Below are 13,771 nucleotides of genomic sequence, written 5' to 3' on the forward strand. Positions count from 1 at the left end.
GCTGCTCTTTGCTGCTCTTGCACCCCACAACTGAGCTTCATCAGCTTCACCTGTGTCTCTCAAGTGTGACCTGGAGCTTCCTCGGTGCTATCAGATGTGGGAAGAGCCTGAGGAGCTGCAGGCAGGGGACAGAGGTGACCAACCTGCCAAAACCACAAGCATTCATTTCTGTGGGCCTCATGTCCCCACTACTGAGCTGTTGCTGGAAGGTATAGCAGTGCCTGGAACTAGTTCAGAAAAGGAGCAGCCTAACCAAAGAACTGTTTAATTAGCACAGCTCACACCTATAAAACAAGTCCTTGTCCCACCTGCCTCCTTTGGGTTTATGTTGGATGGCAGGAGCTCCTGCCTCATCCTTGATGCAGCTCACAATCCCCACTTCTCTGGCTGCTTTTTTGCCTCACACCTTTTAACTTTCTGGCCCTCTAGGAAAAGTGGCTCTGTGCCTCTCAGAGTCCCCCAGGCAGAAGGCACTGCCTCTGCTTGCTCTGGTTTTCAGTCCTGCTCCCTCTCTCATTGATGAATTTATCTCCAGCACTGATGAATTTATCTCCAGCACTGATGAATTCATCCTCCTCACAGCCCTGGCACAGTGTTTCCTTGATGGCAGAAGGAGCAGGAGCAGCAGTGGTTTGGGACAAGTCCTACTCCAAGTTTGTGGGTGGGCAGGGGAGCACTGTGGTGTACCCACAACTTGGCTGCTTCAGCCCAGCATGTGCTAAGCTACTTCTGCTGGGGAGAAGCAATTGAATCTGACTGGGACAGCAAGAAGAAAGTCAGCAAAAGCTTGGAGGTCCCTCAGGAAGTGCTGACACAACTTGTCCTTTAAAAACAAGAAGCTGCTCTTCCCTGCAGTCATCCTTAAGCTCTTTCTGCTCCCCTTTTCCTCACTGCCCCCCAACACAGCACCCTGCTCTGTGCCCTTTTGGCTTTAGCTGTGTCATCACTCATTTACAGCTCCTCAGCCACTTCCATTTCCCAGTCTTTGTTGCTAAGCCATTTCTTTCCTGAAAGAAAAATTCAGGCTCTTTGACCCCCTCACTCACTTGGTTGCCTTTTTCTCTCCTTTAATTCCCAGCTTTCATGGTGGATGAGGCTGCTTACCTCTTTCCCTGTTCTCAAGCCAGCAGGATGTCCTCTTTCCTTAGGAATCACAGAAAGACAATCCATAGCCAGTGCTAATCCATGAGAGATTCCTCACAAGGCAGAGAGCACAGCTCCTTAGCCCTCAACACCCAGGGGCTGGGGTTTACTAAAGTGGGGAGGGCAGGGGGATGGGATTGGATTGGGCACAGCTGCCTTGAGGAAAATAAGGCTCAGGACACAACTGTCAGCAGCTTTTCTTAAAGCAACAGAAACAGCTTCTAGTATAAGGAGATGTAGGTAGGTAGATAGTGTGCCAGCAGCCAGCTAGGTGGTGGTAGATGGAAATTGGTGTTGCAAAGAGGCTCTTGCTGAGATGACCACCCCCACCAAGGCTGTAACAGCCCTGTCCCCAGAAGAACCCCCAAAGGAAGCTTTTACCGAGGTGTTAAACCAGAAAAGGCACCATTTGTCCCTAAATGTGACTCAGTGCTGCTGGAGTGGCATTCATCAGGCAGCTACTCCCTGCTGGGAAAGGCAGAGCCCTGCACACCCCAGTGCATTAAATTCATCATAGACACTTCTGGGTTTGAGCTGAGAATGAGTCCTTTTGGCTGGAGAAGACCTTTAAGATCATCCACTCCAACCATTATCTAACCCCACTAAAGCTGGGGCTAAACCATGGTCCTCAGCACCACTTCTCTGTGGCTTTGAAACCACTCGAGATGGGGATTCACCCACACCCCTGGGGAGCCTGTTCCATACTATTGCTGAGCCAAGCCAGGATGCTGGTGGCCTTCTTGGCCACCTGGGCACACACTGACTGATAGCGTTGACCAACACCCCCAGGCCTCTCTACTGGGCAGTTACCAGCCACTCTGCCCCGAGCCTGGAGCAGTCGTGGGGTTGCTGTGACCTAAAGTCACAACACTCCACATGTGAAGGTCACCTCCTCTTTAAAACAAATTGAAGCTAAAAAAAAGAAGCAAGCAAAACAAAAGCTTCTTTTGTTGCTTTCTGGGGCCACACAGCAGCAGCTGGACCAGAGATATGCTTGGTGAGTCCTCCAGCACACAGCTACAGCTGGCAGTCACCATCAGTTCATAGTAGATTCAGAGAATGGTTTAGGCTGGGAAGAACCTCTTAAGATCATCCAATTCCAACCCCTTGCCATGGGCAGGGACACCTCCCACTAGCCCAGGTTGCTCAAAGCTTCTTCCAGCCTGGCCTTGAACACCTCCAGGTAGAGGAAGCAGCCACAACCTTCCTGGGCAACCTGTGCCAGCATCTCCCCACCCTCACTGTGAAGAATTTCTTAATCTTCTAAATCTGCCTTCCTCAAGCTTCAATCCATTCTCATCCTATCACTCCAAGCCCTTGTAAAAAAACCCTTCCTGGCTTTCTTGTAGCCTCTTTCAAGTACTAGACGGCTGCTGTCTCCCTGAAGTCTCCCTGGAGCCTTCTCCAGTGAAAACATCCCAAGCCCAGTGCCTCTGCCAGGAAGGGAGAGCGCAGTAAGGATCACACCAACCACACAAAACTGCTCCTGGGATTTACTTTTTTATTTCTTTTTTTTTTTTTCATTTTAATCTTTTTTTTTCTTTCTTTTTTTTAATCTTTTTTGTTGTTGTCTTTTTATTTTCTCTTAGCATGGAGGCTCAAGTATCAGATGTAGATTCGATTTAAGCTTTACAAAACAAAACCCAACCAAACGAAAACCAAAAAGGGGAGGGGGAGGGAGGGGGGGGGAAAAAAAAAATTTCCAACCAAAGCCCAATTTTTGTTTTGTTTTGGTTTTGTTTCTTTGCATTCCATAAAAATCGACAGGAAAAAAAAAAGGCAAAAAAAAAGCTCCCTTGGAACCAGGCTGGAGAAGAGCAAAACTTTCAGCAGGTCTCCCAAGGGGCAGTAAAATCCCAACAGGAGGAACACCTTCTCTGCCCTCCTCCCTCCCTCCCCCACCGACCACAGCCCCCCCCCCTCTGTGCCCAGCCCCCTCCCCCGCCCCCAGACATCCAGGGAATAGCTTTGTTTCGGTTTGTTTGTTTCCAGTTCTCCCTTTCACACACCACAGTATTTAATAAACTTTGTTTTGTTTTACATTTTTTACACCGATGTAACAAAAGGCAGGAGGAAAAGGGGGGGGGGGGGGGGGGGCGGGGTGGGGAGTGGTGGGGAGAGGAAAAGACAAACAATGATTTGTGTTTATGCATATAAATGGGGGAGGGGTGGAAGAGAGAAAGAGAGAGGGGGGAAAAAAATGCATGGACTTCTACAGAAACGTAGGCCTCAGAGACTGCAAAAAGTTTGTACAGCTTTATTCGTGGGGAGGAGATGGCATCGGGTGGGGGGTACTGAATGCAGAGTGGGAGGTGATGGAACAGAAAAGGGGCAGGGGGGTGTGGGGGGGATGAGTTTTCTATGAAAGGAATCTAACGAGTGCATGGTAATGTCTGGTTAGCAGGAGGAGGAGTTTAACTTTGCTGCTTTCTCTTCAAAGCCTCCACCAGGTCGTTTTTAAGAGCTTCTTGTTTTGATTTGTCTGCAAAAGTCTGCACAGACCTGCAGGGGAAGAAGGAGAGGCAAGTCAGAGAGGGCGTGCCTGGGAGAGGAGGAGGAGGGGGCTCAGCAGCACCTGGGAGTCGAGAGGAAAGAGAAGCAGCTCAGCCCAGCTCAGAGGAAACCAGACTCAGCTTGCCTGCTGGCTAGGGGAAGCAGAAGGCAAAGTGAACACTCGGTGAGAACATCCCAGCAGGAGTCAGGCCGGCAAGGATGGCACCGCAGAGAGCTGCCCCAGCAGATCCCCTCCTGCTGCTGCAGGGACATGCCCAATGTCCTTCCATAGCCCAGTACCACCAGTGCAGGGTGTTAGTGACTCTCTCAGTCGGCAGAGGAACTCCTCCAGCCTCCACCCAGGCAGGTGAGCAGCAGGGCAGGGCTGGGGCAAGCTCTGAACCTCTTTGCAGACTGTTCACCCAGGGTCAAGCAGCCACACTGAAACGTCCCTCTGGGGGGATTCACCGATGGGAAAAGCATCCAGTTCCTGTCTTCAGTTTGCTTTCCCAGCTTGGACCTCACCAAGAATCAAAGCAGCTGAAGAGCAGAGATGCTGTCAGCAAGAGGAGTGCACAAAGGAGCCATCTCAGCTCACTCCCCTGTCAGGCAGTTGTGGAGGAGCCTTCACTTGAAGTGCTACAATAAGAACTTTTAAGGACTTTCCAAAAGCCTTCTGAAGTCTGATCAGCTGTTGGATAGTCCTGGACAGTCCTGAGCCTGGGAGCAGTGAGAGGTGCTCAGGATCCAGCCTGGTAGGATCTCCCCACACATGAAGCACATTTCACACCCTCCTCAGGCCTCGGAGCAGCCTCTCTAAACAAGGCTGCTCTCTCTGTCAGATCTTTTCCTAGCAGGAATTCTGTTTCCTTGTCTCTGGAGACTTCTGCTGCTTTAACAACAACCTCCACATTTTCTCTTTGCATGCCCCGGGCTGCAGAAGGTGGTTCTTGGCCATGAGCAACAACTGGAGCCTATTCCCCTTCATCAGCTGGACATGCTGGAGACAACATCTGTAAGTCGTTACAGAGGGGCAGGTTAAACTGGCTGGGGGTGCCCCAGACATTCAGAGCTCCAGAGCAAATGAGAGCCTTCAACAAACCTCTCCAGAGGCTGTGCTGAGCACAGGCAAGTGGAGGCTGAAGGGTTTCAGCAGAGCTCGAGCAGCACTGGCTTTCCAGCTCCAAGGAAACTCAAGCTGCGCCAGGCAAGGAGGGGAAGTGCTCATGGGGAGAGCTCACATTTGCTCAGAATCAGGGAGGTGCCACTCATTTTGCCTCAGAACTGTGAGACTTCCAAGATTTCAGTCCTTTCCCAGGGAGGACACTGATGTGACAGGGAGGTTATCTCCTGCAGCAGGGTCCCACAGCTATGAAGAACTGATGGTGCACATGGGACAGAGCCCCGCAGCTGCTGGCTCAGATCAGCCCAAGCTACCACTGCTTTGGGGAGGTGACCACCTGCTCCTTTCTTGCCTCTGAGCAAGAGTGCAAAGGGCTAAATCCTGCCAGGGTTCAGAGCGTGGCACTGCAGATGGGGGGAAGGGGAGGAGTGACATTTCAATCCCCACATCAGAGCACTGAGAGACAACCCTTGGGTGAAACACGGCTGAGCTGTGGCTCATCAGTCTGCGGGAGTTAGGGGTTAGTTCTGGTCTGGGTTATCATGCAGAGGTCTCGGCTGGGTGAGTCCTGGTTTAGTGCTGGTTTTGTCACACCTCACAGGCAGGGGTACCTGGATTGGTTTAGTTATCAGGCTGGATGTAGATCTGGCGCTGGGTCAACACTTGAGAAAGTTCCCTCTGCAACTGCTTATACTTTTGGTTGTCGGGAATAGCATCAATAGATCTACAGAGAGCAGTTCGGAAAGGAGGGGAGTAAACAGGGAGAAGAACAGTCAGGAGAACTCAGCAACACGCAGCTGGCATTCTGGAGCCCACCAGGAAGAACAAGGGTCAGCACAGCTCAGGAGAAACAGGAGGCAGGCTGGAGAAGCAAAGCCTCAAGGCTCTGTGCGTTACCAGCCCTGGGCAGATCACCTCAGCGCTGCGCACGGTGCCAGGGCTCAGACAGAGGAGAAGGATTCAGTTACAGCAGCTTCAGGCAACCTTCAGCGGGACAAAGGCTGTTACATATTTCCTTTGCATGCCCATAAATGCTTCCTGCCTCAACCCCTGCACACCACAAGTGAAAACAAGAGGCCTGTTAGGAAAGCTGGGGTTTGGAAAACCCCCAGGCAGCTGCTCCTTCAGAGCCTGCCCACACTGCTCAGGCAGCAGCACAGGTACTTCACTGGCACCGTGGTTCCATCTCCATTCACCTGCCAGGAGGCGAGAGAATAGCACTGTGCTTCCTGCTGCCACTTGTTTATCCTGCACCATCACACTCTGCTGGGAGGCTCAGCTGAGCTTCAAAAATGACAGGATTTGGCATCTTGATTCTCCACTTTCCTCTCTGAACACGAGAACAAACAGCTTGGGATTGATAAAAGCCCTGAGCAGAAACAAGCAAGGGCTGAGAAGTGCAGCAATTTCCCTACAGACAGGCCCAGGGGGTTAATGACTTCATCTGCTCTAGCACACTACATTCTGACCAGCAGTGGTGAGAGAAAGACAAGAACTCAAACCAAAGCCTAAATACCACAAACCATGAACCTCCTAACTTCATTCTGGGACTGTTTTTAAGACTAGCAGAAAAAGAAGTCAGAATTTAAATACAACCTTCAGGAGCAGGAAGATTAAAACTCCTAATTAAACCAAATTCTGCAACCCAAGTGTTGCTAATTGAGCTGTTTCCTTCCTGGTGAGGGAACAAAGGATTACAAACATTGCCACAGCTACAAGGTAGAAGTGTTCCCAACTCCACACAATCAATAATGCTTCCCAAGCAGAGGGAGGTGAACAATTAGGGACATGAAAAGAGTTTGTGTAGGAAAGGGGAGTTCAGCAAACAAAAGCAGCTCAGCGCTGGCCTGGGGGACAGCAGCAAAAGGGAGCCAAGGGGGCCCAAGAGGCAGCTGGAAAACCTCTTACCTCAGCCCATTAACGATGTCCTTTGTCTTGCCGAAGTAGATCTCGTTCAGTGTACTTCTGATTTTGTTTTCCATGTCCTGGAAGAGAAGGGAGAAACCAGACCTGGAGTCAGGCCAGGTGTGGGCAGGAATGGTGCACTCACACTGCTCTGGGTGGCATCACCTTGAGATACAACACTGGCACAGCACAGTGCAACAGCGTGCTCCTGCTGGTGGCATCCTCAGAGAGGGCAGCAGGACCCCAGCTCTGCTCCCATCACAGAAATGAAGTGCAGCTCTCTCCTGTCCTCTCCTCACAGTTAACTGCTGCAGGCTCCCACTACCTACAGGGGCCTGGAAGAAAGCTGAGGACGGACTTTTGAGCGGGACCTGCTGTGACAGGACAAGGGACAATGGTTTGGAACTAAAAGAGACTCAGAGTGGAGAGAAGGGAGAAATGTTTGACACAGAGTGGGGAGAGCCTGGCCTAGGTTATCCAGGCAAGTGGGAGCTGCCCTATCGCTGGGAACATTCCAGGCGAGGTTGTTTGGGGCTGTGAGCAACCTGCTCTAGTTGCAGATGTCCCTGCTGGCTGCAGGGGGTGGCGCTAGATGAGCTGTGCAGGTCCCTTCCCTCCCCAAGCAGTCTGAGATCCCATGGCTCTGGCTCTAAGTCTTTCAGGGCCACAAGAGGGCAGTTTCCATCCATGTCTCTGCGCTCAGCTACAGAAAAGGAAAACTCTTCTCACCCTGAGCTTCCTCTCTCAGCTCCTGGCACTGAAGGGGCTGCAAGTGGCAAGTCTGTCACTCAGCACAGCCAACAGCTCAACACTTCTGTGGTTTTGGGTTACTCTGAAGTTCTGAGCTGGTGACTCCTTCATTAAAGCTGCACTTTGTCATCAGGTCACTCTTGCTCAAGTGAAAAAACCCAACGTGGCACCAAAGCCCTCTGAGTGGTGAACACAACCATGAACCTTGCTTCCACCTACACAACTGACAGCTGCCATAGAGTCAAACACTAAAACCAGATCCAGTGGATTGCAGCACTTGGCACACACTGAACTTTGAGTGGAAGGGACAGGTCAGTGCAACACCACAGTGGGGTAAGGAACTGGGGGCTACAGGAGAGCTAGGGAGGGACTTGGAGGGCTTGGAGTGATGAGAGGGAATGAAGCTTGAGGAGGGGAGACTTAGACTGGAGATTATGAAGAAATTCTTCACAGTGAGGGTGGGGAGACACTGGCACAGGTTGCCCAGGGAGCTTGTGGCTGCCCCCTCCCTGGAGGTGTTCAAGGCCAGGAGGGATGAGGCCTTGAGCAAGCTGGGCTGGTGGGAGGTGTCCCTGCTCAGTTGGGACTGGATGATCTTTAAGGTCTCTTCCAACCCAACCCCATTCTAGGACTCTCTGCAGTGAGCCTGAGGAAAGGAGCAGGGATTTCACAGGAAGGTTTTACTGCTGCAAGGAGCAGAGGACAACCTGCAGAGGGAAGCTTTTCTATCTCCAAGCAGTGCTAGGAGCAGTACATCAAACACTGAGCACCACTCAGACCCTTGGCTCTGGTACAGTATCAATAAGCTGTCTGTAAAAGCAACAAAACTCTTGAGCCACGGGAGGAGATGTGGGCAAGAGAGGCTGCAGCAGGCTGAGGGTGTGGAGGCTTCGTGGCACTCACCTCTACCAAGCGGCCGATGTTGGCTATGTGTGGAGAGGAGTCGCTCACGGTCTCGTCCTTCTCCATCTGCAAAGCAAAGGCACAGCTGCGTTGGTGACAGGGCAAGGTGACAGCAGGTGTGAGACAGCTTTCCTTACCAGGAGAAGGGCTGAAAGAAGGTGTCAAAAGCCTGGAGAGACTCCTCCTGCACTCTGCAACACACTGGAGACATCAGGGGCATGGCTTAGCAGCAGCGGCTGAGCAGCGCTGCTGGGATTGGCAGCTCTTGCTGAGTGGTTGGACTTGATGGTCTCAAAGGCCTCTTCCAACCTCAACAATTCCATGATCACAGAATCACAGAATGTCAGGGGCTGGAGGGGACCTCCAAAGCTCATCCAGTCCAACTCCCTGCAGAGCAGGATCTCCTGTACCAGATCACACAGGAACACATCCAGGCAGTTCTTGAATATCTCCAGAGAAAGGAGACTCCACAGCCCCCCTGGGCAGCCTGTGCCAGGGCTCTGCCACCCTCACAGGGAAAAAATCCCTCCTCATGTTCAAATGAAACTTCCTCTGCCTCAGCTTCCACCCAGTGCCCCTTGTCCATGGCACCAAGAAACTCCAGAACTCAACCAAGGCTCACATGCTGGCACCAGAAACCCAGTAAAAGCCATGGCTGACACCAAACCCCTGCTGCAGGTCCCTGCAGGAGGTCCCTGCTGCAGACAAGCCCTCCAGAGCTGTCCCTCCCTACCTAGCGAGGGGCTGCAGCCCCAGGGCAGCACTTGTGTGGCACCAGCAGGAGCACAGCACCTGGGCATGAAAACAGGGCTGCTGCTGAGAGGCAGGCAAGGGTGGTGCTGTCAGTGCAGCAGCTGGGAGCTATCCCTGTGGGAGCTATCCCTGTGGGAGCTATCCCTGCGGGAGCAGCTGCTGCTTTTCATCTTCATCCCAAAGGCTGCTTCCGACCACACGCAGGGCAGCTGCTTCATTTGCAGGGTCTCCTGGCAAAAGGCACCTCAGGCACTAGTGAGGCTGTTCAGCCTGGAGGAGGCTCCAGGGAGACTTTAGGGCAGCCTCACAGTACCTGCAGGGGGCTACAGGAGAGCTGGGGAGGGACTTCTGACAAGGGCTGGGAGAGACAGAACAAGAGGGAATGGCTTTGAGCTGGGAGAGAGGAGATTGAGACTGGAGATGAGGAAGAACTTCTTTGCAGTGAGGGTGGGGAGACACTGGCACAGGCTGCCCAGGGAGGCTGTGGCTGCCTCCTGCCTGCAGGTGTTGGGGGCCAGGCTGGATGAGGCCTCGAGCACCCTGGTGCAGTGGAGGTGTCCCTGAGGTGTGTAGTGACACCGTGCTCGTGGTGCAGCGCCTGAACAGCAGGGGCTGGCACCTGAACTAGGTGAGATCTGCTGGAGCTGGGCAGCTGGGCCTGCTGCAGTTCAGCTGCCTTTGCCTGTCCAGAGGCCACTGCTGCCCAGCTGTGCTCAGGAGGAAACCACATTCCCCAGCTCAGCTCTGGCTAGACACAGACAAGCTGTCGAACAATGAACACATCCCAGGAGCCTCAAGTGATACAAGATGTGCTGAGATGGCAGGGAAACAGATCTGGGAGGGAAAAAAGAATGTCAGGGGGAAGAAGTCTTCAAAGGGTTTCACTAATCCCACTGAATTCTCTTCTCCATCTGTTCACATCCCTCCCCCAGGGCAGGGTTTACAAATCTGGGCCAGCTACAGGTTTCTCCTAATAAGCCAAGTCTCTAACAGGCTTGGGAAAGCCTTCACAGTTAGCTGGAGCCCTGCAAGCAACAGAGAACTTGGAAGAGGGGGGGTGGGAAGAGGACAAGGAGGTTTAATTCTGCCTGCAGCTTGCAGTCAGAGTGTTTGCATGTGAGGGAGACACTGCCTGGAGATGGATCCACTTGCAGGAGAGGGGGAAATGTCAGTCTGGACTGGACAGCCAGCCACAGAGACCTTGGGTCAGTCAGCAAATCCACCCCATCTGGGGCAGACAGGGAGCTGGCAGTGGGGGCACTGAGTCGCCCCACCACAGTCCCCCCGCCACTGCATCTCCTCCCCACCTGGCCTGGCCAAGCTTTCTGCTAAAGCAGCAGGATCTGAAATGAGGATTGGGGTTTCTGTGCAAGAGCTGCAGTATTACATCTCCATAAAAGCTGCTGCCAGGAGGAAAACATTTTTATGTGCTCTAGAAGGCCAGATGTGAGGAGAGGCTGCTTTAATGGAGCTGAGAGCCAGCCAGCAGCCGTGTCAGACAAACAGCCCACTTGTTGGCCTTTTAAAGGTTCCTTCCGGGGGCTCTGCCTGCAGGACCTCAGCTGAAAGCTGCTGCTCACAGAAAGGGAGAGAAGCTGCTTGGAGGGGAAATTCCATCCCCTGAGCTGATGTTAACAAGCAGCTCAACCTTCCCTCTGTCGCTCCCCATCTGCTGTTGGGCTCAGCCCAAAAGCTAAGGCTCCAGAAGGAGCCAAGGCCAATCCCCTCTCCTGTTGGAGCTGAGCTGCTTGGCTGCCCCTGCCTCACTCCCCCACCATCTGCTGCAGGCCTGGCTCAGGGGCAAGTCTCCCTGCTGGCTCTGTTCAGCTCTGAGTGGCTGCCTGGGCACTTGGGATGGTTGCTGCTGTTTGGGCTTGCTGTGAGCATTGTTTGGAAGAAGAGTTAATACAGGGAGAGAAATGGGAAGTTGAATAAACATTTTGTGGCTAAAAATAGCAGAAAGATAAGGAGGAAGCTCCTGCACCATCCTGCTCTGGAGCACCAACACCATCCACAGCAGCTGTGGCCACACAGGGATGGGAAAATCCCTTCAGTGCTACACAAATGGAGCCATGAGAGGCAAAGGCCACGGGCAGTGTGGGCAGGCTGGAGTCTGCAGGTGAGAAACAGCACAGAACGGCTCAGGTGGGAACTCAGAGATCATCCACTCCAACCTCCCTGCCATGGGCACCTCTCAACTAGACTCAGCTGCTCAGGGCCTCATCCAACCTGGCCTTGAACTCCTCCCCAGGGAGGAGGCATCCACAGCCTCTCTGGGCAATCTCTTCCAGAGTCTCACCCCCCTTATGCTGCACAACTTCTTCCTCAGATCCACTGCAACCCTCCTCTGCCTCAGCTTCAAACCATTCCCCCTTGTCCTATCTCCAGACACCCTCAGGACAAGTCCCTCTGCAGCCTTCCTGCAGGATCCCTTCAAGTACTGGCAGGCAGCTCTGAGGTCCTCATGGAGTCTTCTCTCAGCTCCCTCAGCCTGTCCTTGCTCCAGTCCTTGGATCATCTTTGTGGCCTCCTCTGGACTCCTTCCCACAGCTCTGTGTCCTTCTGCTGGGGACAGCAGAGCTGGAGGCAGGATTGGAGTGATTTGGATGTCAGCAAGGCAAAGCTTGGCCTCTCTCTCTCCCTCCTATGCTTATTTCAAGCTGTAGTTTAACAAATGAAGGTTGTGAGCTCTGCAGGTACCACCTGAGAACTTAACTTCATCTTTCATGCTCTTCATGGGTTAAACAGAGCAACCAGAGACATGCAATGTCCTTAACCCAACTACATTCAAAGCTCTCAGCAAACCTGGGGGTGCTGCCCAGCTCTCCACACCTCTTGTCCCTCTTAGCTCAAGTCTTCCACTCTCCAAAGCTGCTGTCCTGTAACTGACCCACTGGAAATCTTCATCGTGTGAAGCAGAAATGGCTGCTCAGACAATTCCTGCTCAGCACATCTCTGCTGTCCTCTGCACCCCAAAATACCACTTGGGAGGCAGTTAAGAGCCTCCAGGAAACCGGAGAACAGCCGAGGGGAGACCTTCTGGCTCTCTACAGCTCCCTGAAAGGAGGCTGCAGCCAGGTGGGGTTGGTCTCTTCTCCCATGGAACAAGTGATAGGACAAGAGGAAATGGCCTCGAGTTCCACCAGAGGAGATTTAGGTTGGACACTGGAAGAAACTTCTTCCCTGAAAGGGTTCTCAAAGCCTGGAGCAGGCTGCCCGGGGAGGTGGTTGAATGCCCATGCCTGGAGGGGTTTCAAAGCTGCAGAGATGTGGTGCTGAGGGCCATGGTTCAGCCCCAGCCTGGGCAGAGTTAGAGAATGGTTGAGCTTAAAGGGCTTTGCCAAGCAAATGACTCTGATTCCACTCCCAAAGGCAGGCAGGGCTCAGGCTGCCACAGAGCAGCCTCCCCCCAGCCCTGCAGAATGTCCACCTCCACTAGACCCTATCCCGAGCAAGCAAACCCAGGCACATCTGTGCTGCTTTAATCTGCAATCCCAGGCTCCACTTCCCCTCCAGCTTCATATCCTCCCCTTCCCACACCTCCCTGTGTAAATAAACTCCAGGTCTGGAGCCAAACTTGCACTTCCTCAGCATGCTCACCCTGGCGTGGCAAACACACACACACACACACACGGGGCTCTTTGTGTGCAGCCAGCTCCCAGGCAGGCACCTGCTGCTCCTGCCTGTAAGGAGGAGGGCTCCAGAAACCCACCCAACACAGTGCACTTTGGACAGGCTGCCAGCCAAGGGGGAAGGCTGAGCCTGCTCTGCATGCAGTGACTCCAGGCTGTGCAGCTGCTCTTAACCTCCAGTGCTCACACAGCAGCCCAGGGAGAGCTCAGCACTGCCCTGCAGAAGCCATTCCCACCTCCACGAAGGGGACAGCACCCCAGGGGCTGTCACAAAGGGAATGGTCTGCCAAGCACCTGGCTTGGCTCAGGAGGGGGCTGGGGGTTACCTGCTGTCACTGGAGAGCCTGCAAGGTGCTTCTCATTGCCCTGCCAGCACTGCTGCCTCTGCTGGAAATCAAAGGTGGCCTGGCCTGGCCTGTCTTGGCCTGGCCTCTCCTCACAGCACTTCAGCCTGCAGCCCCTCGCTGAGGCTGGCAGCACAGAATGCCTCTCCCCTGCCCACAGCCCAGCCCCAGGAGCTGAGCAGGCTCCAAGCTTGGCAGAGTTCACAGCCAGGTTAAATGGGGCCTTGAGCAACCTGGTCTAGTAGGAGGTGACTATCTAGGTCCAACCCGTGGCAGGGAGGTTGGAACTGGATGATCCTGAAGGTGCCTTTCAACCCAAACCCTTCTGGGATCCCTTCTCAGCCCTGCCACGCTGGCCCTTCACAGAAGAACAAGGAGGACCTCTTGCTGCCTTGCCCTGTGATCTGCAGACAGCAGGAACGATGAGCCAGGGCTCCCACACAGGCTGGCATTTCCCTGTGGGACCAGACCTGCTCTTCCTGGCTGCCAGAGGTGGTGACTTAGGAGGTGAGACAAGAGCTGCTCCTCTGCTCCTGGCCACTCCACCATTCCACTTCCTCACTCCAAAAACTCCCAGTTTGCAGCCAGGAGGTGAAACTGCTTTCAAAGCTAACAGCTCTCAACAGGCTTCCCTTTCAAAGCACTGCAAGGTTCTCCCTGCCATGGATATTCCAGAGCCAGGGAACCCTTCCAAAGCTCCCACTGAAACAGAAGGACATCTGCTG

The 13,771-nt window shown here is 53.4% G+C and overlaps 1 protein-coding gene across 3 annotated transcripts in view; it reads right to left on the bottom strand.

Moving 5' to 3' along the window:
* Positions 1-3,384: 3,384 nt before the first annotated feature.
* CAPZB (capping actin protein of muscle Z-line subunit beta) overlaps positions 3,385-13,771 on the bottom strand; it is an 83,223-nt gene continuing 72,836 nt past the window's right edge. For 2 of the 3 annotated variants that reach the window (XM_064172023.1, XM_064172022.1), the window contains 4 exons: positions 8,318-8,383; positions 6,668-6,744; positions 5,371-5,483; positions 3,560-3,645 (listed from right to left, as the gene is read on the bottom strand). In XM_064172023.1, the coding sequence (XP_064028093.1) occupies positions 5,381-5,483; positions 6,668-6,744; positions 8,318-8,383 (246 nt within the window). In that variant the 3' untranslated portion in view covers positions 3,560-3,645; positions 5,371-5,380. Of the gene's footprint in view, positions 3,646-5,370; positions 5,484-6,667; positions 6,745-8,317; positions 8,384-13,771 lie in introns of all 3 variants that reach the window. The other variant, XM_064172024.1, reaches the window with a different exon arrangement.

This window comes from Pogoniulus pusillus, chromosome 36 (assembly GCF_015220805.1).
Source record: "Pogoniulus pusillus isolate bPogPus1 chromosome 36, bPogPus1.pri, whole genome shotgun sequence".
NCBI lineage: Eukaryota > Metazoa > Chordata > Aves > Piciformes > Lybiidae > Pogoniulus > Pogoniulus pusillus.